Source organism: Panthera tigris, chromosome B3, assembly GCF_018350195.1.
Source record: "Panthera tigris isolate Pti1 chromosome B3, P.tigris_Pti1_mat1.1, whole genome shotgun sequence".
NCBI lineage: Eukaryota > Metazoa > Chordata > Mammalia > Carnivora > Felidae > Panthera > Panthera tigris.
This window is the reverse complement of record NC_056665.1, coordinates 44,368,829-44,395,104: the sequence shown is the minus strand read 5'-3', so window position 1 is coordinate 44,395,104 and position 26,276 is coordinate 44,368,829. Positions and strand designations below refer to the sequence as shown.

The following is a 26,276-nucleotide window of genomic DNA, read 5'->3' as shown; positions in this document are numbered from 1 at the left end:
ATCTACTGATTAAGACTCTCTAGGACTTTAGACCAAGGAAGCAGCATTTCCACCAGCTCCCTGGTGATTTTTTGAGAAGCACCAAGAGACGGGTAAGTGTGAGGAATGGAAAGATCTTTAGTAATCTGCTTACGAAGAAGACTCTTAAGTCACTGTACCGACTGCTTTTGTGAGGTACAGGATCCACGACAATTTCAGGGAAAGAAATGCTTACCTTTGTCCAAATAACCCAGGTAAGAAATAACACCTGACGAGTTCACTGCACAAACTGCAGTGCAGTCCCACGCTCTTAGTCAATGAAACAACCTTTTGCCTTTCTGTTCACAATAGCTAAGCACCCAGCCAACAGAATCCGAACTCAATCCAATTATTGGAAATCCCCGTAAAGAGCCTGAGTGGTTGACCTGGATCTCATGTAGGTGGCAGCAGCTATGATAGTCTGAAAGAATCTAAATGTATTTTACTGAAATGATTTATCAAGCAAACAGCCTGCTGAGCATCCAACATGCTGGGACCCCTTACAAGTGAACAATCTGATCCATTACACAAACACTAATGGAAGCAACTACAAAGAAATAGAAGCTATTTCTGCAAGTGAAAGCCCCCTCTCCCTTCCTAGAACCTCACCCACATAAGCCATTTCTCCCATACCTTTGTCTGCAAGGTTCAAATTGAACTGGAAAGAGGAAAAATAAATCATGGAGTCCAGGATCAATTGCCTAGTCAAAGCCACTTAAGGCATATCCAGTGTCCTAACACCAGAATACACATTTCTGTCAGTGGGATTTAACCATCTTATCTTCAGAACGCTGCTGCTTCCTTTCAACTTGCTCTCATAATTGGTGAGGCAGTTTATTCCTGTGGAAAATAATTCAGTGTAGGTTGAAGCTGCAAGGGTCATCCGGTTACTCACCATTTCTGCCCAGGACACGGCTGAAGGATGAGGACTGAGCACTCAGCTACCTATGTCAGGACAATCATCGTCAACAGTGCATAGCAAGTGCCAGTACACTAGGAAAGCTTTGAATTTAATATACTTAACGTAAGTGCAAATGCTTGGAAGATGAGGCTCTGCCCCCCTAGATTTGCACCTTCAGACCTCTTAGGTTCCAGTATGTAAGGAAGTGTTTGCTGGGCAGAAGGACCCAGGTTCTAATAGAAACTGTGTGGGCAGGGCAATAGCATAAAGAAAAAACAACAACAACAAACTTGAATAATGTTTCTTTTCCGTCCCATTCCTCTTGTGTTTCATGTGGAAGGCCAAAGTAATGGAAGCCAAAGGCTCACAATGGGAAACAGTGATGTGGGCGGGGGAGCCTACAGAATGTGGCTGAGAACACAGTACATTCTGTGTTCCAGGCTGATTTTTTAAAATTTCTTTTCAAAACTAATAGAAGTTGAAAGTTTCAAGATTGGCTAAGGAACTAAGACACAAATTTATTTGGCTCCTGATGGGAAACACTACAGTAAATTTCATAAGCACCGATGCCGTTCATGAAAATGGTCGGCTAATCTCATCAGCTAACTAACTACAAACATGTTTCCACTGCTCCTTAGCTGGGCATCCGAAAGGTCAGTCACTGTTCGAAATGCCAGTCAACATGAAGCAGTCAGCATGTTGCTTACGAAGAAGACTTGTAAGTCACTTCCACCAACTGCTTCTGTGAGGTATAGGGTCAACGACAATTTCAGGGAAAGAAACGCTTACCTTTGTCCAAATAAGCCAGGTAAGAAAGAACACCTGAAGCTCGCTGCACAAACTGCAGCACCACATGATGCCACAGGGAGGCGCCGCTGATGGCAGAGTTCAAACTGGAACCATCTGCCATATTTTTTTTGGACATAAAGAACACTTGCTGTCTAAAATAATGGCCAACTCCAAAACCATAAAATCAGCCTCCTGGAGTTCCCTCCTCTCTGCGGGTAGAAACCCCAAGTCAGCTCCACATCTGGCATTCCATGGAAAATGCGTCTTTATTGTCCATGGCAAGGAACCAAGAGGCCATTCTGAACAGGATGCTGACTCACATCTGCCAAGACACAATGACTGCACAAAGAAAATGGATTTCATTTTGTTTGATGAAGGCTCAGGAGTCCCTCAGGGCATGGCTGATTGGTTAGAAAATTAAACTGCCCAGATCCCCTCCTTATCTAGATGTGGGAAAAACCATGCCTCAGCTTAGATTACTGGAGATATGGGTATCAAACCTCAGAAGAAATCACTTTTGCAACATGAAGGTCAGCGGCAGGCCACAGAGAAAGGAGAGGGCTACAGATCCATGGGTGTGGACATATTTTTTTTTATTATAATAATATCAGCCACTCACTGAATACCTACCATGTGCCAAGCATGTTCCTAAGTACTTCGCACAATTCTACCATGTACTTTTCACCACATCCCTAAGAGGTGGATGTTACTGCACATCTTACTGATGTGGAAAAAAATGCTCATACAAGGCAAGGACATGCCCAAGGTCACACAAGCAAGTCACCTGCAGAGTTGGAATTCAAACCAGGATTAAAGACCCAGGCTCACTGCCTCGGGCTATCCTGCCTCCTGGTATAGAAAATTATCCAAAATTTAGTAAGATCAGAGGAAGAGAGCACGTCCTCCCAGTGTGGCTAACAGGACCTTCCAAGGTGCTTCTCCATGGCATGCTCACACTCAACCTGCTAGTTACTACTGTAGGGCACAGGCTCCATGGGGTTACACGTTAACTTGGGAGAATATGGTCCAAAGGTTAGGGCTTCAGTGCCCTGTAGGACATTAAAGGTCTTGTATCCAGCCCAGCAATCCTTATCCCTACACTCTTTTCTCAATGCCTATAAACGTTTACCCAGTCTTTCAAATGTCTCTTTGAACTAGTCTTATCTCCTTTGAGTTAAATAAATATTTGGCACGTGTTCATCCCAAAGCTATATGAGTCATGTTGGTACCTTTTTGAAATTACACTTCAATACTTCTTCATATCACACTCCTCCATCTAGCTCCTAAAAAGGATATGGGACAGTATTGTGTCTATATGTCTATAGCACTGGACTTACTATTTAGTACATACAAATGTACACACATTTAATAATCTGTAGACAATGATTTGCCACTCACTAACAGTGCATGGCCACTGAAGAGATATCCCAACTGAGGTTTTCTTAAAAGAAAGAGCTAAAGACTCTCTCTTCCAGATAGCCATTACTAACTTGGGGAGAGAAGGGCAGCCCCTTCCCAACAGGGCTAATATGCCAAGTCATCTGTCTCCTGAAAGTGACTTCAGGGACAGAGAAGCACACACACATGTACGTACACACACACACACACACACACACACACACACACACACACACAGTTGCCCAAAAGTATCCTTCCCACCATCAGCCACAGTGTTGCCTGGCCCAGAATTCCTGCTCTCGGAGGCACCCCGTGGGATCACTCAGCAAACGTGAGCACTCGGTATCCAGAGGGTCCCGCCAGGAACTGGACATTCAAGTGGACAACAAAGACAAAAAAGGGAGACATCTAGATCAGTGGCAGTGACATATGCTTTGGAAATTATGTGGGGCTCAGAACTGTACTATCTGGAGCATGTTAGTTATCTCCCTGGCCTCGGTTTCTTACTCTGTAAAACAGATGATGAGAACATTTACTGGGATGCAAAAAGAAAGGACAGGCTGAGTTAAAGACTGGGAACATATCTACTACCTTCTCCACTCAGCTTCTGTCACAGGCCTGGCTCTTGTCTGCATTCGGTTTTGAGTCAATGACAATAAGGGCAAAAAGAGGACAGGGAACACTTTTGCCGTTAGCACTCATTAGATTAGTTTTCATGATAACCTGTGGCAGCTGCCTGAGAGAGGAGAAAGAAAACAAGTACAAGGTGGAAGGTGGATGGGGAACCCCGGCGCCTCTCCCAACACTGGCACCGACAGGGAATGGTTCTGACTCAAGCAAAGTGTGGTTTAGCTAAGCACCTAAGAAGAAGGTTTGGCCCCAAAATCAATTTTCTTCTATTTCCATTCTGCTCTGGTCTCACCTCTGAGGAGTCCCTTAGAAAGTATGTCCGTGCCATCATTTGGTAATCCCAGTGTGCATACACTTCAACAATCTAGAACCCCGTCTGCCTTCCATGCATAGTTACATTTCTGAAATACTCTACAGGACCAGCAGGAAAACACAAAGTAGGCCACCATTCCAAATTCAAGCCAAATCAAAATGTAAATGAAGGACGACCTGTCAAGTGTGAGCACCATCTTGTATCCTGCTATTCTATTAGCCTCAGGAGAGAAAATTTTAAAATCTGAACAGATGCACGAGGAACCAGCATACCCACCCTTAACTCAACTGATAGTGAAGAAGTCACTATTTACTGTCTTAGCATTGCTAACACCAAAAAAAAATCTGGTTCCTTCCATTGTCCCTAGGTAGAACTGATATTTGGATTTCCTCAGGGGAAAAAAGTAAATTTTTACAAAAAAAGAAAAGAGCTGAGAGGCAGGCAATCAAAGCTAATGCCTACGGTTAGACAGGCACCAGGGACTCCTGCACCCATGTTTTGCAGACTTCTTGGCTCAGATTTGGCATCTATACACCCATGTAGACAAAGATCATTTTGAAGAAAATCACAAAATCTGTGCTCAGAGTAAAGGTGGCCATGACTCAGCACTGGCGCCTCTTTGTTCCCAGTGCTGCTGTAAGATGAGAACTCAGCCGAAAGTAAACTTGATCACAAAGGGAAAAGTCCTCAGTGAAGGGAAGGTTCCCTTCCTCCTGTTTCCTCACAGGAGGGTGGGGAGGCCCTGGGCTGCATGGGTCACAAAGACCTTCCTCACGAGTACACTCCTCAGGCTTAAGGGTTCCTCGCGAGTACACTCCCTCAGGCTTAAGGGTTCTTTAGGTTTGGGCCCTCACCTCCCACTCCCCTCTTAAGAGAGAAGCCACCTTTCACAGCCAGTCTGCCTCCTGGCATCTTCGAGAGACTATATTCCTAACTGCTGTCTCAGCTGGACGAATATCCCTCCAGGTGTGCAGGTGAACCAAAAATACACGTCCCGGCCTGCTTTCCACTGGCATGGAATGTTAGGACTTTGGGCCATGCTGGAAAACATGGTTCCTTTTCAAAAATATAAGAGAAAACTAAGTGCAAAAACTTGCTGCAGTTATGCTTCTCTATACTTGTGCTTAGGAGAAGGGGGAAAAATCACCCGCTTTTGCATCCCTTCCGGAGAACACAAATACTGCTAAAATCAAAACTGGCAATAATAACAGGGCAACTCATTTCCCTCCCCTTCTAGAGAGAGAGAGAGACCGAAGCTGTAGCCGTCTCTTGGCACTTACACTAACTCTGGGGTTGTGCTGCTTCTAATTACAATCTATTTTATGGAGTCTGGATTCGTCCTTTTCTAATTTAGCTGACTTTCCTTTCTAGTTATTTGGACCCATATGGTAAACCATTCACAGCTGTGTTGTACACTCTATAGTATATATTTAACCCAGGGCCAATCTAGACCAAGAGACTCCTACAGATTTAAGTCTCAGAAACCTCTTGTTAATTAACCAATATTACTACTTTTGCACAGCCTTATTCGGTTTCTAACTAGACATAAATTAAGGTAAGTAATTGCATAGTCTACCTCAAGCCAGAGTATACACAAAACAATCATGCATTTGGTTTAGGTGACATACTCAAGAGATACTAAGATCCCTTCAAACTAAAAACAAGGCAGACTCACGAGCGTGAGCTAAATTCATTTTGTGAAAACAGATCAAAGCTCACTAGGGAACTGTTATCCTTCCTGGATACTGTCCAGATTCTGGAATTGTCCTCTGCTGCCTCATCTCGCTCCCTGCTCTGCACTCACCTGTGTGTGGTCTGGGATCTGTGCACATTTGACTACACTTTAAATATAGGTTAAATATTTACCTTCTCACACAGTCTCAGGGGCCATGTTAAATCAGATTAAATAAGTTTAATGAAATAAAGTCCTTGCCTTCAAGGAACTCACATTCTGGTCGGAGAGACAAATCCATACATAAATAGCTACAACACAGTATGACAAGAGCTGTAAATGACTTACATGAAGTATCTAAGACAAAGACCAAGGAACAATTGATTCTGCCTCCTCCTCAGAGAAAACTTGGAGAAGAAGCGGTGTACGGGCTCATGCTGCGAGGTGAGTGGGAGCTGCTTGGGGATAGAAGTGGGCTAACACTCCCACTAGATGGGGACTGCACACTCCCATCAGAGTAAAGGCTCTGAACAGCCTGGAGAAGCAGCTAGAAAGAGAATCTGCAATGGATGAGGCAAGGTGACCCATTAAGAGGACAGATGCCCTAACAGGCCAGGTGAGAGGATATGACTGAGGGGAAGGAAGGCTAGTAACTGCTTCTGGTCCTCACGACTAGTCCAGACAGTAGTAGCAGCCCACTGTTCTCACCCAGTCCTGCCCCTCCCTCAAATTCCTCCAACTTCAGGCCTGTTCCCGTTTACCATCTTTTTTTTTTTAATGTTTATTTTTGAGAGAGAGAGAGAGAGAGCGCACAAGAAGGAAAGGGACAGAGAGAGGGAAACAGGATCTGAAGCCAGCTCCACACTGACAGCAGAGAGAGTGATGCAGGGCTTGAATCCGTGAACCGCAAGATCACGACCTGAGCTAAAGTGGGAAGCTTAACCAACTGAGCCACCCAGGCACCTCTGCCATCCTTTGTTCAACAGCAGCTGCAGAAGCCTCCCCACAGGTGACTTGCTCCCAGCTCTCCTTCCTGAGAGTACCTGCACTAAAGGGAAGTCTATGGTCAGTCAGATGGAGCAGAACACGCCCAGTGAGCTCGGTACGTGGCACACACTTGCACGTGTGTGCACATACACTGAGGTGACCTGATCTAGGAGGGGAGGCCCAGAGAGTCATCTCGTCATGGTCCTTTGCCCTTTGTTTAGGTCAGCATTTGAGGTTTACCCTTTGTTTCCATTGATGTCAAAGAAACAGCAATTATGGAGCATGGTGACCTCCCGATAAAGGGTTTGAGGTGGGAGTGGGGTTAAGGTGTGGCACGAGCTTCTTAATTACACTTAAGGTAGAAGGTATTTTAAATGGGAAGCGCAACTATTAATTAGCTCACTTTTTAAAAGTAGTGTTAGTTATCTACAAATATCAAGAGGAAGGAGAAAGGAACAAAGGGATGTTACTTTCCCGACTAGTGACTTCATTTGTTTGTAATTAAATGTATTGCCTTCCATTTATGAAGATGATGTGTGCCACCATAGCAAATTTGGAGAATACGGAATGTGCTGAAAGTGCAATAGAGGAAAAGAATCAATTATACAACTGACACCTTTAAGGTGAATGTATGTTAAAATGGGCATTCCAGGGGCTCCTGGGTGGCTCAGTTCGCTGAGCGTTTGACTTCGGCTCAGATCATGATCTCACGGTTGGTGAGTTTGAGCCCCGCGTCAGGTTCTGTGCTGACAGCTCGGAGCTTGGAGCCGCTTCGAATTCTGTGTCTCCCTCTTTCTTTGCCCCTCCCCCGCTCACGGGCGCACGCTCTCTCAAAAATAAGTAAACATTTAAAAAAAATTAAAATGAGCATTCTAAAATGTTGGTGATGGTTGCAAAACTCGGTGAATACACTAAGAAACTGAATTGCACATTTAATATAGGTGAATTGTATGTATGTGAACTGTATCTCTGTAAAAATTGCTCATAAATCTCATTTTTCACATTTCTGTGACATTCTACAGATATTCTATGTAACACAGAAGGAGTCACCACAACTTACTAAGTCATTCTCCAACTAGAAGAGACCCGGGGTTTTCACCACCATAACTAATGCTGATATTAACATCTTTGGTACACTGAGCTCTACATGAATATCACTTCCTTTCTTCTCAATAGTTTCCTGGATTTAAGGTTCCCAAACATACTGACAATCCACAAATTATTTTAAGGGGCCAAGAGAACTAACACAAGAAAATTCAGTTACTCGGTAAAATTACTAGGTACCAAAAGTAAACAATTAAGTGGTCCTAAGTGGAATCACTAGGCATTAAGTCCGGAAGAGAAGAAGACAGGGGATCTGAACCTGGACCACAAATATGACAGGTATCCGATATCGATAGAATCCCATCTACAAAATGTTCTTCATGTCTGAAAATAACTTATGGCAAAGAAAAAAAGTCCAATCCTTGCAGGTGGGTGGCACGAGATCAGGGTGTTTAAGAACACAGGCCTGGGGCTGAACAAAGCTGTTCAAACCCCAGTCTGAACCAAGGCCAAGAGACCTGAAACATGTTAACCCTAAATTGTGTCACCCATAAATCCGAGAGGATACAACACTATGTCAGGATCAATTTGAAGTTCACCTAAGAAGAACATTCCTAAAGTGCCTGGTGCAATGCCTTCCCATAATGAGCGCTCAATAAATGGTGGCAACCATATTAGTGATGCCAGCTGCTCTTGACCAAACTGGAATGCAGGAATCCAATTCTTAGCCCTCCAGACGTTTCTGTTTAGAAACTACAGTATTTTCCTACTAATGCAGAAAGGGCCTGAAGGTATTTTTATTACCCTGGGAGTTTCAGCTGTTACCAGAGTTCATTTGCACAATCTTTACATTCCAGTGTGCTTAGAAGCTTTCTCATGCAGGGATGAAAGCAGCCTTTGTCTCAAGCTTGTAAAAGGCACCATCTTTGTCAGATGAGTTAACTGTTAGGTGAGTGCAGTGTGTTTCTACAGTGGCCTGTCAAGAACCCCCAGGAATGTAGCCACACCCAAATAGGGAGATAAGGTGAGTGTTAGGACAGCGGATCCTGTGTGTTAAGGTAACATGTTTTGCACATTTTGAGCACTGTCTCTATGGCAGGCCCCACTCATACCTCACAACAACTGGGGGAGAAGAAAAAAACACCAAAACTGTGTGAAGTGTAACTTTGATTAGCTCTACTTTATAGGAGGAAACTGAAGCTTAAGGAAGTCAAGTGTTTTTCCGGAGTCAGAGAGCTAGTAAATTAGTGGCAGAGCCAAGGTGGTAAGTGAGCCACAATGGAACATGCACTCACCCATTACACACTTCAGCTCCAGCGAAGAGAAAGGTCTGTGGTGAGATTAGCCCTGCAAGTTTTTTTTAACTGTTTATTTATTCATCTTGAGAGAGACCACTGGAGTGCATGCATGCCCATGCACATGCGCAGGGGAGGGGCAGAGAGACAGAATCCCAAGCAGGCTCTGTGCTCAGTGGGGAGCCAGACGACGGGCTCGGATCTCGCAAACCATGGGATCATGACCTCAGCTGAAATCAAGAGTCATACACTTAACCGACTGAGTCCCCCGGGAGCCCCAAGGCCTGAAAATTTTAGTCTCATTTTCTGATTAGTGATTTCCTGACTTCCCAATCCAGCCTTTGACAAGTATGGTCATTTAAAAGCATCAAGAGGGGCGCCTGGGTGGCGCAGTCGGTTAAGCGTCCGACTTCAGCCAGGTCACGATCTCGCGGTCCATGAGTTCGAGCCCCGCGTCAGGCTCTGGGCTGATGGCTCGGAGCCTGGAGCCTGTTTCCGATTCTGTGTCTCCCTCTCTCTCTGCCCCTCCCCCGTTCATGCTCTGTCTCTCTCTGTCCCAAAAATAAATAAAAAACGTTGAAAAAAAAAAAAAATAAATAAAAGCATCAAGAAAAGAAGACTCATATTAAAGGTCTAATTTGGATGCTTCTTTACTCTCCCTTCAGTTGTCCAGGCAGCCATTCTGGGAGGTTCCCAGTGTCCTCACACAACGTAAGGTGCAAATCCTTGTGTCCTGTTAGAGCCACAGGATGTAAAAGATTTTTCTCCTCTCCATCCTGTCTCTAGAAACAAAGTCACCAGTTTCTCTGAGGTTTTAGGAAAGATGACCATGTAATTTATCCCACAGAACAATTCTGAGAGTGACAAGGGGCACAATCAGTAAATAACGTAGACATAAATAAGCCAGGTCATATGATCATCCTCGTTTTAGGTTCCTAGGTAATCCTGTTTGAAGTTCCCAGTCTGTCAGTGACCTGAATGCAACTTGTACAAGAGTGTCCCTAAGTTAAAACACTCTACTGTGAAGAGAAAACCACTCATCAGCACAGGTAGGAACCAGCAACTGCTCTGGTTGCTGGGTCACATCCACATTTCAGTCTAGCCCCTCAGGGAAAGGAAGTGCTTTGTCCAAAAGGGGGAAGAATGCAGTGAATCACAAGCATCACCACACTAATCACAATGTTCCAGGGATTTGGGGGGTGGGGGGGCCCCAAAGACACGTGCTTCATTAACATAAGCCAGAGTCTGAAGAGAAAACAGCACGATGATGACCTGAACAAGTTCTTGCTCAGCTCCGCCCAATTAAATGCTTCATCTGCTGTATTTCTAAATTTTTTTTTTCAACGTTTTTTATTTATTTTTGGGACAGAGAGAGACAGAGCATGAACGGGGGAGGGGCAGAGAGAGAGGGAGACACAGGATCGGAAGCGGGCTCTGGGCTCTGAGCCATCAGCCCAGAGCCTGACGCGGGGCTCGAACTCACGGACCGCGAGATAGTGACCTGGCTGAAGTCGGACGCTTAACCGACTGCGCCACCCAGGCGCCCCTCATCTGCTGTATTTCTAAGGGAAGCTCATATGCCCCCAGCCCTCTCTTACTCATCCTAGAACTTGAGGAAACACTCATTCTGACAGCTTTTCTAATTCAAGCTCCAGGCAGAAGAAGGGGCGTAACTAATAGGGTTAAAAAAAAGGTCTGAATTTTTTGTTCATTAGATCAATCTAAAAGCAAAGCAGTAAAAATTTCCCAGCATTTTTCCAACAAATGTAACAAAATTCAAGGGGATCCAGGACAAAAAAAGGCTCTTTCGGATCACCATGACCAACCTCTTCCTTATAAAAGAGGCGCTGAGGCCTCCAAGTGAAGAGTTGAGCCCAAAACACACATGCAGGGGATCAGGCCTCATGGCTCTCAGCTTACACCTATTCGCATGTTACTGGGCTACTTGCTTAAAATACTTTCTCATGTTTCAAGTCTTCTCTTCAAAGTGGGGAAGGAAGAGGGAGGGAGGGAAGGAGGGGTGGGGTGGAGTGGGGAAGGCATAGATCCACTCCATCAAGGCTCGATGACAATTTCAAATGGGCAGTATATGGAGATTTGAGGGAGAATGAAGAGACAACAAAAATGCCTCAATCAGAGCCTGACAAGAGGAAGACAAAAGTCACCTACCTTTGGTCTTGATGGCCGTTTCAATGTTCAGAGCATCACGCTCAGCATCAAAATTGGTGTATGCTTTGACCGACCCGTATGCGCTTGGGGGAGTGGAGTGCTGAGGTTGAAAGACAAACACACTCAAGTCATAAACATTTCAAACCCTCCAGCTGAAACAGCCCTAAAATGGACTTTTTTCCATTGTTTCTTTAAACAATTCAAATCATTCGTAAACTAGGTAACTAGGGAAGTATCAATGTGCCCATCACACAGAGGATAAGAAACTTCATCATTTCTAATGAGAATTTGTCTTGAAAGGCTCAGCTACTTTAGAATACACCGTCTATTTCCACTTACCCTATTTCTGGTGCACACTCAAAAGCACACAACCCAAAATTGGGCCTCCTGGCTCTCAGCTTAGGCCTATTCCCATGTTACTGGGCGTTTATCTGGTAAGGCTTTGGAAAGCATTAAACTAGGCCAGCAACAATGTGAAACAAGCTGAAAATGTGGTAATGCCTGAATGACAAGTGTGTTTAGCCAAGTTTTTGCTACAGGCATATGAATTTCCACTGGGCCTGTAACACTGGGCTCACAATTCTTTAAAATGTAAATGTAAAATGCTGGCCTGTTTATTTTAGACTATCAGATAAGCGAGGGAAGCCATAGCACTAAGGTGGTCAGGCCTCACGGCCCACAACCTCTTTCTGCTCACCAAGTTCCTGCTCCTCTCTCTCTCCGTTCCCTCTCCTCTGCTATCTTTAACACTATGCCTTGAACCCTATGCCTACCACTCTTCTTATTTTCTTATCGCCTTTTAAACAATACCCTCTCCCTTTTCCAATGATCTGATGGCCCCACTCCCACCCACCCCACCCCACCACCCCAGACTGAGGGAAGGACAGTAGAGTGCATCTACATCACTTCCTTCCAAAGCGTTAACTTCTCTCCTTCCTTGAGAGCTCTTGGAGCTTTCCTCCCTGCTACCTGGTCCCAAAGCAAAGGACAAGCAAAAGAAGACGGACACTGGTTTATGCTGTCAGTGGAACCATCCACCTTCAACATCAAGACTAGTCCATCGCCACCACTTACCCCAAGTACATAATAGCCATCGTGATGTGATGACTTTGCCTTGCTTCGGTTTCTGGGAAGAGTCCCAGACCGAAGTGCCCTGACTTACCTTTCCACCCACGGGCAACACATTATGAGGCATCCCAGCACCCATGTCACTTGGTTTTATTAGCAGTGAGGTTTTACAGGTAAGTAACTATGATGCCATCCTCTCAAATGTCTCCCAAGGCAAACCAGAAATCTAAGTTCAAGACTGGACAGAGTATTTCAAAATGTACTTGTGATCATCTTGGCCAAATACTGAATCCATTTAATATTTAAAACTCTGAAACACAATGGATTCTTAAAGTATTTTCCATCTAATTTTCCTCAACACTCCCGTAAGATTATATCAATGGAAATGAAACATACATTCAGGAAAAGGTAAGGACAAATGCTATTCTGAAGTAATACATTTATTATGGTGGCTATAAAATGTGTTTGGAAATCTAAGAAGAACATCTTAGATTATTAGGTTATTATTATTATTAGATTATTAAAACATTATTAACAATAAACAATCAATTATTTACATCAATTATTTCCAAAGGCAAGCAGTCTGGTCATTGAGCCATATCATATAAGGCTTTATTTCTCAGGTCCTATGTTGTCTTATTCCAAAAACAACAGTGAGTAGGGAAAAGTTATAAATAATTTATAAATTTTCTGGAAACAAAACTAAATGGATAATTGAACCTATTACCTGTAAAATCCACTTGTTTGAAAATCAAATTATTGAGGAAAAGTGATTTTTTTTCTTCCTTCAAAATATGGGGGAAATTGGCCCCTGGGTGGCTCAGTTAGTTGAGCAGCCGACTTCGGCTCAGGTCATGATCTCGCAATTTGCAGGTTCGAGGCCTGCATCAGGCTCTGTGCTGACAGCTCAGAGCCTGGAGCCTGCTATGGATTCTGTGTCTCCCTCTCTCTCTGCCCCTCCCCTGCTTGCGCTCTGTCTCTCTCTAAAGTAAAAAACATTAAAATATGGGGGATATGTATGACATTTTCTATTGGAGGCCCATCTCTCCACACAGAGAAATGCATCATACTAAAGGCTACATGAGAAGCCAACTTCTGAAATCTGATACTAAAAATAATCTAATGATCAGATCCATTAAGGAATAAATTAGTTAGCTCTTGGACTTGTCTGGAGCTCAACATGCAGCTTGTAAGTGTTGCCAACAACAGTGTGCACAAGTTCCAAGAGGAAAGGTTAAAAATATACACTATTGGGGCACATGGGTGCTCAGTCAGTTAAGCGTCCAACTCTTGGTTTTGGCTCAGGTCATGATCTCACGATTCGTGGGTTTGAGCCCCAGGCTGGGCTCTGTGCTGACGGCTCAGAGCATGGAACCTGCTTTGGATTCTGTGTCTCAGTCTCTGCCCCTCCCCTGCTCTCACTCTGTCTCTCTCTCTCAAAAATAAATAAACATTGGGGCGCCTGGGTGGCGCAGTCAGTTAAGCGTCTGACTTCAGCCAGGTCACGATCTCGCGGTCCGTGAGTTCGAGCCCCGCGTCAGGCTCTGGGCTGATGGCTCGGAGCCTGGAGCCTGTTTCCGATTCTGTGTCTCCCTCTCTCTCTGCCCCTCCCCCGTTCATGCTCTGTCTCTCTCTGTCCCAAAAATAAATAAAAAACGTTGAAAAAATAAATAAATAAATAAATAAATAAACATTAAAAAATTTTTTAAAAAAATAACAAACGTCTAAGTCCTTGTCTAGAACAACTTCCTGTACACCGTAAGAAGTCCAAAACACACAAGGATCATTTTCAAGATGGCTGTAGCTTATGACAGTCATTAATAAAATGCCAGGGCATGACATTAAAAGACATGTATCATCATAACAATTACTACCATTGCCATGCTAAGTATATAGCAAGGTAAAACTCCAGCCACTCCAATGTCACTAGTGTATGTTCAATTTTAATGTGATGCCCAAAAAGTTTCTAGTGCCATAACATTTCTATCAAATTGAACTACTAGGAACAGCAAAAGTAACAGGGAAGGAAAGGGGAACAAAGACGGGGAATGACTGTCTGTATTTTGTCCTCATTTTCCCTAGATGCACAAGGAAGGAGAGTAGCACAGTTATCCAGAGAGATGTCCAATTTGCAAAAATTACACAAAGTGAAAATGATATACTTACATCACCCTCCAAGCTGAGCTTGCAGAGAATTTCGTGAACAGTAGACATTTTGAAAGAAGCTGGGGAAAAAAAGTACAACAAGAAAATATTTATGGAGAGGCTTTCCTTTCCCCTGAAGCGCAGTGATTCATTATACTAATCTCTATTTCTTGGACCATTTCATCTGAGGATATTAGAGTAATTTTTGCAAATAGATTCAATTCCTATCTTATGACTGGGCAAATTAAAGCTGGGAGATGGTATGCCTTAGATTTGGGATGGACTACAGAAGTAGCCAGTCTTTCTCCTGTTCTGTGTAAACAGAACCTGGGGAGACTGATTTGTGAATATAAAAACATAATGCTCCCCAAGGCTAATGCAACCTGTTCAAACAGGATAAAACTGAGTCTTCCACTTCTCATAAAAAGTGATAAGCTTGTCAAACCAGCCACTGCTTCTGTATTTCTCACCAGTAATTTAACCTATTGAAAAGGACCTGAAAACCATGAGTGTGGCCTGAAATCAATAGCATTTGCACACTGGCCCATTCTGTCCATACTTATTACTATCCATAATTATTTTCTTAGCTCACTGATGTTTAGAAGATATTAAACTGTTTATGAAAAAGACAATGGACAGATTTTCTAACATTAACTCATTCCATAACAGACTGATCCTTGTATTTAAGATTCAAAATGGCTCAAATGAAGTCATCTTCCAGTTAATACACTTAATCGGGCTGTGACACTATAGCCTGATGAATTGGCTTTCCAGCTTTGCAATCACACAGTTCTCGGAATTGATACACCAACCTCTGCCAATGAAAAGTGCCCAAGTAGCAGGAAATTTATCTCAACTGAGACAAGAGAGGTCATTTAGCACCATCATCCCAAAATAAAGAAAACAGAGCAGAGCTGTATCCTGAAACAGTGGGATCGACAATTGAATTACAGCAACGTTCTCTTTGATCTCTCTGTGCTTAATATTCTTTGATCAAGGAAATTATGCCTATGCAAATCCTACTTTCCATTCTCTTCCAACAGTTAGCACGGTCTAAGTATCTTCATAAAACTGGCTTGGAGGCAGTGTTTGGCACACACATTTGTTAACTCTTCTCAACACTTTGGACGAAAAGCAGGTGCCAGGCTCTGTGTTGGGTGGAGGTGTAAGAAATGTAATAAAAGAGGATTCACCATTATTTGTGCTTATAGATATATTTTTGCAAGATTTTCATCCTGAGCTCTCTCCTAGCCCACCCCTCTGTCTTCAAGAAAACCACCGCTATTCCAAGTACCCCCACTCCCTCAGCCCTCAGACACCCCACCCGCAAATATGTCCCACCACTGGGATAGAATCCTGACTGTAAAAAGTCTTGCTCTATAAATAAACTGTGGTACCCAGACAATGGAATATTATTTAGAACTGAAAAGAAATGACCTATGAAGCCATGAACACACATGGAGGAATCTTAAATGCATATTACTACGTGAAAGAAGCCAGTCTGAAGGGCTACCTACTACGCACATGGTAGGATTCCAATGACATGGTATGATTCCAAAATGGCAGTCTGGATAAGGCAAGACAAAGGAGACAGTAAAAGGATCAGTGGTTGCCAGGAATTAGAAAAGAGGGAGGGATGAACAGAGGATTGTTAGGGCCACGAAACTACTGTGTATGATACTGTAATGGTAGCCACTATACATTTGTCAAAACCCATAGAATGTATAGTACCAAGAGTGAACTCTAACGTGAACTATGGGCTTGGAATGACAGTGATATGTCAAGGTAGGTTCATCAGTTGTAACAAATATGCCATGCTGGGATGGGTGGTCATGCATCTCTAACGGAACTGTCCAAAACAGTGGCTGCCAGCCACACCCGGCTTTCAAGCATTTGAAAACTGTCCAGTCCAAGGTGAGATGTGCTCTAAGTGTAAACTACACCCTGGATTTTGAAGACTTACTATGAGAAAAAGAATAGAAAATATCTTTGTTTTTTTATATTAATTATATATCGTATTTATGATATGTTAGGTACATTGGGTTCCACCAAATACATGATCTAAATTTAATTTCACCTGTTTCTTTTCCTTTTTTTTTTAAACGTGGCTACTAGAAAGTTTACAGTTGCATGTGCAGCTCACATTCTATTTCTGTTGGGCAGCACTGGTCTAAAGGATCCCATGGTGCCATGGTCCAATCCTAGTCCAAAAACGTCTGCAGTAGCCAGGTTACTGGAAAACCAAGTTTGAGATTTCTTGTCAAGACAAACAAGTTTGAGTCTGCCTTGATAGAGCAGGAAATCTCCTACTTCTACTTGTGGCAAGAAACATTCCAGAGGGTATCACCAGTATCCATCAGCCTGAGAATCACCTAAGCAGAATTCCCTAGGACACTAACCACCCAATCCTGACCTTGACTACCACCCCTGAGGCTTAGTCAGAACTGCAATAGGTCTGCAGTAAGGGATGAACTGTTGTCACTCACCTGGAAGAATTCTAGTCCCAACCGTAAACAGCTAAGAAATAAAAACACCGAAAGAAAAGCAAAACCCTGAACAGAGGACCGCTAAGTCAGACTTGCAGACAGAATTGTTTCTCCTCACAGAGAAGTATGGATTAAAGTCCACTTCTTTCTTAAATCAGTTACCTCACATTGGTTCTGATGTTTAGAGAATCTCAACCACAGAGGCACAGTAAGTTTTTATTGCATAGTTCTTCCTCTAAGTTGCCTTTCCAGCCATGAGCACTGACTTTGCAAACAGCTGCCTAAGCTTGTCCCACGTGGGACCCTCGTTACCGTATAAGTCAAAGGCAATCTGATATACACTCTCCATTCCTGTTAATTCTTCTCCCACAGCCACAACACATTGAGGAGAGCCAGAATATAGGATTTTTTTTAAGCGCCACAAAGCTTCATCTCCATTTTATCGTCCACAGTTGTGCTGTTCTTTCATCAAATCAATCCTACACGCTACTATCAATTAAATTCTTGGGGACATGAGTGGCTCAGTCAGTTAAGGGTGCAACTCTGGCACAAGTCATGATCTCAAGGTTCCTGAGTTTGAGTCTGGTTTGTGAGTTTGAGCCCATCGGGCTAGCTGCTGTCATCACAGAGCCCACTCCAGATCCTCTGTCCCCCTCTCTCTGCCTCTCCCCGCCTCTGAAAAATAAACATTTTTTAAAAAATAAAATTCTTCTATTTCGTCCTGTTGACATAGTTAAAAACCCATCCTTCAATGGTATTCTCTTATTCCAGCTTGGTGCAGCCCTCAAAGACTGGCACAGAAACTCCATTTCAGTGCCCTCTATGTACTCCCCAGGAAAAGTGGACTTGAGCCCAATAGTTACTTGCTTCTCCCCAAACACTGTACTCCTTTCATCCACAGCACCCTGATGCCTGCTTCCTCCCCCATACCCTTACCTTTACCTCTTTTTCTAGTTATGGAGACAATACCCATTCCTGAAGTTACCACTACTCTGGCATCTGCTAATGGGGTGGCTGTAGCTGCCTTCCCACATGCTCTCTCCCACCTTTCAATGCCAAAAGCACTTTCTGATGCCACCAGACTTCTTTGCTGAGCAAAACGTACTGACTGAGTTCCTGCATGTACCAAGTATTCAAATGGCAAATGCCTAAGTACCATTCAGAGTGGCAGGGAGTATGTTTTACCTCATCTTCCTCATCGAGTCTTGATCCCCCGCAAATTTAAGAGTGCCTTGCACACTCTAGATGCTAAATAAACTTTTAGAAATGAGTTGGTATTTGGCATAATTAACATTTATATTTGTATTATTTATAGCCATTCTGCAGAAAAAGCAAAATGATCACAATAACCACAAAACAATATCCATGACATTTGCTATAACTCAATGCAAGTTCTTTTCTATCCAATAAATATTTCCTATTTCATACAAGCTTAATAACAAATACATTTTCACCTTACAAATAAAACATGGCCCTTGTTTCTTCATCCGATCCCCTGGCAACGCAAAGCCATTTTGTGAACAACTGACTAGTCACTAGAAGAAACAGTCGGCTTTGCCACTTATGATGCTTGTTAAAACATCAGTTAGCATAGTACGTTTGATTGATGAGAATGTGCCAGTGTAGTGCTACTCTTGAAAGCAGAGAAAGTCTTGGTAGTGCTACTGTAGGTTACAAACACGGGTAACGTGCAAATAATCAATAAACCCCTGGCAAGCACACACTTGGTCTGCACTCACTGAGGGCTATGACAGACACACACAAAACTGTGAAATGCAGACTCCACCCCCGCAGGGCTTTCCAGCTCTCTTCCCTTCCTGCCCCAGTGAGACACCTGAGACATAAGCCCAAGTTACTCAGCTAATGAGAATGGAGGCAGGGCCAGAATCTGGGTCCTCTGACTCTTGGGCCTTCACCTTTGCAACTTCACAACAGTTCTTCATTCCAAAGACTAAGACTCAGGCAGAGAGAAAGATAAAAGTAATAAGGGTGAGATCAGGTAAGAGTTTTCTGGTGAGGTACTGACTAGATGGAGAACAGCATTCACTCGGGAAGGTTCCAACCAGAGAAACATGGGGGAAAGGCTAGGGAGAAGAAATGGAAGAGACGGTCTATCCCTGGGTGGTGGGAGAACCAAGAGGACAGGTTTAAAACATGTCTAATGTGGTATCCTGTGCGGGGCCTAAAATATTGGATTCTGAATGGTGCAAAATTAAGATTGGCTGTGGAAATACTGGAGAGCCAGAAAGCCAAAGTGATTTGTTCACCAATGCTTGTAGTATCTGTTCACCACAACATTTGCTGTGGAGGCTGAATTTTTTGGGGGGGAGGGGGTGGTGCAGGGGGGATGCAGAAGGGGAGGGAGAGGAGAGAGACACACAGACAGACAGACTCTTAAGCCCTGACGTGGGGCTCAGTCTCACAACCGTGAGATCATGACCTGAGCCAAAATCAAGAGTCAGACTAAGCTTAACCAAATGAGCCACCCAGGTGCCCCTGGAGGCTGAATTTTCTTACTTAAGCTCTGCCTTAGTTTACCTAGTGCTTTGAGAATAAAATGAAGTCTACAAGCCATGAGACAAATCCACTCTCACCTATTCCACATCACGGTGTAAAAATTCTGAAGTGTTTTAAAAGCAGAACAACCACTCCTTGCCTGGCAGACTTCTTACAGAACATGAAAATGGCAGTCTGCATCACTCTTTCCAGCACTTTGACCTCACCCAGATCTCCAACTGGTTTCAACTTGTAAAACAGAAGGGAAAAAAAAGTCAGCAAATACCATCTGTTGGTGAGTTAGGATCTGCACGCACCAGTACCTTCCATTCCCAGGGAAGGGCTGGCTGACGAGACAAGATCATTAAAATGGCTCTTTATCAGGTAAAGTTTCTTCGTTTAAGAAAATAACTGGAGAGGTACAGAGTGACTTACTGAAAGAGCCACACCTACTTCAAACAAGTCTGAAATAATTCACCACCGGGGTGAGAACACAGACTCACCGTGCCCCTCCCTGCCCCAGCCATAAAGGGAACAGTTTTTTCCTCTGGCCTTGAAAATATTAATGAAAGAAGACAGTTAACTGCCTGACTGGAAAAGCTCTTAGAGTACAAAGCCAGACATTAATGAAATCTGTGCAGGGGCGCCTGGGTGGCTTGGTCGGTTAAGCGTCCGACTTCAGCTCAGGTCATGATCTCACGGTCCGGGAGTTCGAGCCCCGCGTCAGGCTCTGTGCTGACGGCTCAGAGCCTGGAGCCTGTTCCAGATTCTGTGTCTCTCTCTCTCTCTGCTCCTCCCCTGTTCATGCTCTGTCTCTCTCTGTCTCAAAAATAAATAAACGTTAAAAAAATTTAAAAAAAAAATGAAATCTGTGCAGCTGTCGAAAAACAATCTTTTACATTTAACATAAGGACTGTCTTAAAGATACTTAAGGGGGCGCCTGGGTGACTCAGTCGGTTAAGCCTCCAACTTCCTCCAACTTCGGCTCAGGTCGTGATCTCACAGTTCTTGAGTTGGAGCCCTACACTGGGTTCTCTGGCTAAGCCCACTTCAGATACTCTGTCCCCATCTCTCACTGCCCCCCTTCTGCTGCTCATGTTCTCTCTCTCTCAAAACAAGTAAAAAAGATTATTAAAAAAAGATACTTAAGGATTTGTTTTTTTAAAAAAACCCTACATTTTTAAAAATATTTTACTGTTTCACTTCAAACATGCAGTAATAAAAATGGTACAAGTGAAACAGGTTTAACTATTCCCATAAAAAGAAAATTAAAACAAAATTTGCAAAAAACAAACAAAAAAAAGTTGAAACAGACAAAGCAAACCCAAGAGTCAACACTACAAATCAAAAACAAGTCCTACTACAAGGAATTAGGAACCAGCTCCAGAAAACCCAAATACTAATTCACACAAACAAACAAACAAAACCATGTTGCAACAGGGCTGGTCTGCACAAATCTGAAATCTGAGTATAAACCAGCAGTTTCGTGGACACACCCACTTTACAGTTTTTACGTGGCATGTTGATGTGTTGCCACAAAACACAGCCCTAGCAACCATGATGAATCAATCAGGAACTGGATGATACAAATGAGGATTTTTAAAGCGAAAATGTGTGGGGTTGGGAGTGTGGAGAGTTGCGTTTCCCGACCAAAACCTTTCCTGTGCAGAGTTCCAGGTCCACAGGATCAGACTGGGATTTTAAACCAAAAGTGGGGAGGAGGAATGCATGAGTGGGGCTGGGCGTGGAATTCATATTGTACTCCGTCCACTCTTCACCCCACCACCCCAAAGCATCTCTACTGAAGAGAACATTCCTGAAAACACATACTTTTCTCCTTGGTTTTACGGTCTTGATCAATGCCTGAGTCACAGGGCCAAGTCATTCCGCAGAAATCCTGGAATTCTGCCCAGTGGCCTTGATCTAACTGAGCAGGGCGGACACAACAGCACTTGCTCTGGCTTGCTCGTTTGCTGCCAGACCTGTATCAGGATGTGTCTGTTTGCTACCTACAGACCTACGTGGCAGCCTCCTGTTCTCAGAGATTCTCTGTCAGTCCCCTGACGTGGGTTTGGAGTGGGTGGAAAGAAACTGGCAGGAAGAATGAAGTCAGCTGGCATGAAACACTTTCAGGGTTGGGAAATCAAGGCCTGCACATCTACAGTTCAATTTCAATGTTTTATGACCCACTTATTATATTTCTAATGGGGTCCTGATGCCTACAGGAAAGAGTCTAAACTCAGCATTCAAGATCTTGACTCTGAACTCTACCTACCTTTCCATAAATATCTCCTACACAGCCCCACACGAATGCACGCATACAAATACATATGTGTGTGTATACACATACACACACACACACGCACACACCCCTAGCACTGCAGTCACACTGGACTGGTAATCCTTCCCCAAATACACTGAGCACAGTTCTACTACGTCTATGCCCAAGTTCTTCAAGTTCCCTCCTCTGGGAACACCCAATCTTGATCAGCTGACATCCTCATGAGATTTCAGGATACAAAAAATCATGTACTTTTCTCCTGCACCTCTCCCTGCCCTGTGCTCCTGTCTCCTGTATATGAAGGTGGTCTTCCATTGTATCTGCTCATAGGGTTTGTCACATTCACTTCTGTTTCCTCACAGGTCTGAGCGCAGTGCCTAGCTAACAGTTGGCGTTCAATCGCACTTACGGATGGTTTACACACACTGGGTCTTTCCAACTTATGTCTCCTATTTCAATGCACTCTTGCTCAGTCTTCTTTCTCTCCTTCAGACTAAACATCCCAAATGCAGTTCCAGTTCCATATATTCTGAGCTGGATGCTTAAGCGGCCAGCTTCTGTGCAAATCTTCTCAAAGCCTGGCAGATCACTTCAGGGGCAGCCTCCTTCTTGTCTTGACATACAGCCCCTTCCAACCCGCAGCACCCTACCTCTGTGCTGTTAGGGTCACTTGGGCTCTAGCTCTGTCCCCTAGACAATGTGGAAATGTAACCTGCATCTCCTACAGCATGGAATGTAAGGAAGGAGGTGGAAACGAGGACCTGCAAGTGGCCTCTGGACTCCCATTCCCTCTGGGTTAAGAGTGTGCACACTGGGTGTGGCCAGGAGACAAAGAGCAAGGACTCTAGATCACAGCCACTCCCTTGAGTCGAACTTCCCACACCAAAACTGGGATTAGAACTCAGACTACTTGGATGCTACTGACTTCTCTCTCATAAGACTGAGAGCAGAGGACTTAAAGTTTCAGGGTGTACCCCAGAAGGGAGATTCAGAGGTAATCTCAGTGGAGTCACTCAAAACAAGCCTGGGCATCTCCTGACCCCTACTGATGACCTGCTTCCCAACAAAAGAGATGGAGACTGTCTCTGGCAACAGAAGGAAAAGTATACCAGTGAACGGGTGGAAAGAACTTTTTTAAAGAACTGGAATTTCCTGATGTAGCCTCTAACTAGAACTGGGTGTGGCACCAGGGAAAATGAGGGAGGTGGAGTCCTTTGTGCAAAAAAAGAAAAAAGAGGAGGATTCCATTTCTATTTAATTCTAACAATCAAATCCAGAAGGCAGGTTAAGTCACTATAACTTTAAAGGTCACTGCCACAGGCAAGCTAAATATGATGCTCAGGTTTGTGGAACAGCTGGATTAAAGGGGAAATGAGCTTTCACCAAGTTTGGAAACTAAATATTCATTTGGGAAAATGTAAAGTTCAAAATCCAACTACTATCTATATAATTCACTTATTTTGTCTGTTTTCTTTCACTTCCTGCCAGACTTGGAGTCTTAAGAGCAGAGTTTGTTTTGGTTTTATTTGTTTGGTTTTTGTCTGGTTTGTTCAGTCTTTTATACCCAGTACCTATACCTGTGAGTAGAACATAATAGATGCATAATAAATGCTGTGGAATGAATGGATGTTCAAAGCAGCCCAGGAGACCCTGGGACTCCTTTTTATGACCCGCCCACTCTCCATTAACAAAAAATGCTTCTGCAGGCCCACAGCCTGCAAGAGTGTGTTAGTGCAAGATTCCAGTTCCGACGGTGCAGAAAGAGCCTACAGCCCTCAAAATCAATAACAATTATAGAAGGCTACCTACCTTGCCCAGAAAACTACTTAAATCAGAAATTAGTCAGGAAACTAATGGCCGTGAGAGCCAGCATAATGTCAATCAATACAGTCCTTTAATAGCTGAAAGACACAAAATGTTAAATACTGAGATGCAATCCAAGACCAAGAACCTAATCAAAGCCAGTGAGCAAGCAGTATTTCCTGGGCATTTGCCACAGATAGGCTGTTTGGCTCTGTGGGAAATTACAAAATCCAGGAAGTCTCCAAATCACAAAAATGCACATTGATGGTCACACCCTTTTACTACAGATGTGATGGATACTTTTGGAGAAACCCCTGAAGCATCTAGATAAGAGATGGACTCAGAAGAAAGAGAAGTGCTAAACTGAAATGTGTTAATGTCACAGGCCAGAGGACTCCTCTCCAGGGTTGCCTCTCTGAACCTGGCCCCATCTGGGATCTTCCCTCACAACGCCTGAATGTTGTAATTATGCGGTTCCTTAATTCCATAGCCTCTAACTTTATAAAGCATAGATGTGTTTAGGTTAACAAGCTTTTCTTGGTTTTTAAATAATACAACTCCTTTGGGTTGCTGAGGATTTCAGGATCACCAACCACTCTTAACTTCATAAATACTGGTTCAATTTGGTAGTCTCTAGCTGGGTGTAAGTACACTGATGTGGGAAGACAGGACTGGATAAGCCTAATGGCTTCTGCAATATGTCAGAGAAGGGGGGCACTAAGGACACAGGAGGTAGGTGAAAAAAAAACAAATTGGGGGGTGAGAGGGGGCAAAGATCTAATTTTCCAATTAAAATAATTAATCAGGGCCAACCTTAAAATTAAGGAAAGTTCCAGAATGACATTTCAGTGATTTATTCTTCCTACCCACATACCCTCCTTTATCCTCCCACCTTTCCTCCTCACCATCACCCGCCACCAAATTAAGCATGTACTATCAGTACAGAATTTAGATACAATCCATGTTAATGAGGAACCTAAGCACCTCTCTAACATTGTTTCAATGAGAAAGTGCATTCTGCATTCTAAATCTCCAAGTTCCAGACCAGCACAGCAGAACCCACTTTTGGACAGAATCCATCAGTAGAGTCAGTCTAAGCTCAGGGGCCCAGACTCCTTGACTCTAGGATCTTATGGCTTTAGGTAAAGACCATTTGTACCCATGAAGCCACTGCTCTTTTAGATTCAGAATACCCACAGCATTAAAATGGCAAATCTTAACCGAAAAGTGACAATCTGCAATTGTGGGGCACTTCGTGTTTTCAGTATGCTTTACATATTTACTTTTGAATGTGTGTTTTTTTTTTTTTTTTAATCTTCAATGATAACCCTGTGTAGGTAAGAGCGAGCATCCTGAAGCCACTTTCATGGGTAAGGAAACTGATGTCCTCCTCCCTACCTTCTCAACAGCCAGTTGATGGAATCCAGCCCTCCGCTCCAGGGGCTGAGACCGGCCTCCCAGCTGCCTGGAGCAGCCCAGGGGGCCACGCCCTTTTCTGTATCCTGGTCCCTGACTCACTGCTGCATCACCGGGAGTAACAGTCAAGGACAACCCTCTTCCTTCCCTTCCCCCAAGCTTGGGGGACACTTACTTCCTGACGCAAAAAATGGTCAACCAAGATACTCTCCAGATAACAATGAAATCAAAAGTTGCTCTCCTACAAGATAATCTAGGCAAAGGAGAATAAGCTGAGTTTTTTTTTCCTTCTTTGTTTCGTGTTATCGGGTAGAGAGGTTGCTACTACAAACTCCCACACCCCAAACCGCCCCCCCCCGCCAGCTGCTTTCCTCCTTCGGGTCGGTACAAGTTCCACAAAGGCGAGGTTTTGTTTTGTTTTTCAAGTAAAGTAACTTGAAACTGCTGGGGGTTACTTTCTAGATGGCCGTAAAGCTTTTATTAAACGTGGAGGGAAATGCCCCCCAGACCGCCCCGCCTGGGAGCCGAGGCTACCCGAGCAGCCACACCCTGCCCACCGCCTGCGCCCGGCGCGTCTGGAATGTAGGGCCTCCCTCCGCTCCCCTCCCTGGCGCCCCTCTCCAAGCTTCCAGGGAGCACTGCGGGGGGGATACCCGACCCCCTCCCTCTGCCCCGCACCCCCAACGCCGGGGCGCAACTGGTCCCCCTCACCCCTGCCCAGACCACCTTGCTACTGCGCCGCTCTCCACCTCGTGCGGACCGTCCCTCCAGCCCCCTCTCCTGGACGGCCTCCCGAGGCCGTTCCCGTGGCCCAAGCCTCTTTGCCAGGCCGTCTGCCTCCTTTTCCGCTCCTCCCCGCCCCGCTAGCGCGGCGGCCCCGGGGCCATAGCGGGCGGGCGGGGCGCGCCCCGCTTACCTGGGCCGGGCGCCGAGAGCAGCGAGCGTCCCCAGTTGTGCAGCAGAGCTGGCTGCCCTGGGTGGGGCTTTTATAGCCGCCACATCCTCGCGGTGCAGGCGAGGCCCGCCCCGCCCCGCCTCCCCCGGCCCGCTCCCACCCGGAGTCCGGGTGACTCACCCTCCCCGACCCCGCCCGCCCACTGGGGCGGCCTCGCCCAGGAACGTTCCGGAGCAGCGCCACGCGGGAGCTGCCCCCGCGCCCACGGCCCTGCCCTCCATTAAAACACCAATGAGGCTTCCTTGAGGCCCACGTATCAGCTCGTTTCTTCTTCCCTCCTTTTACTTTTTTAGCGCCACGTCGAGTCCCAGCCCTGGCTTAAGTTAATAAATTAGCAAGTCTTTAGTAGGCTTGGAGCTTGGTTAAGTCACTTTTTCTTTCTTTCTTTTTCTTTTTTTTTTTTTTTAGGC

The 26,276-nt window shown here is 44.5% G+C and overlaps 1 protein-coding gene across 1 annotated transcript in view; it reads right to left on the bottom strand.

Annotated features, from left to right (window-relative positions):
• Nucleotides 1-25,928, bottom strand: part of ANXA2 (annexin A2) — a 44,011-nt gene extending 18,083 nt beyond the window's left edge. Inside the window, exons 1-3 of the mRNA XM_042988735.1 lie at nt 25,828-25,928; nt 14,451-14,509; nt 11,217-11,316 (exon numbers count right to left, since the gene is read on the bottom strand). Of these exons, the coding sequence (XP_042844669.1) occupies nt 11,217-11,316; nt 14,451-14,498 (148 nt within the window). The 5' untranslated portion in view covers nt 14,499-14,509; nt 25,828-25,928. The remainder of the gene's footprint in view (nt 1-11,216; nt 11,317-14,450; nt 14,510-25,827) is intronic.
• Between the last annotated feature and the right edge of the window lie 348 nt (nt 25,929-26,276).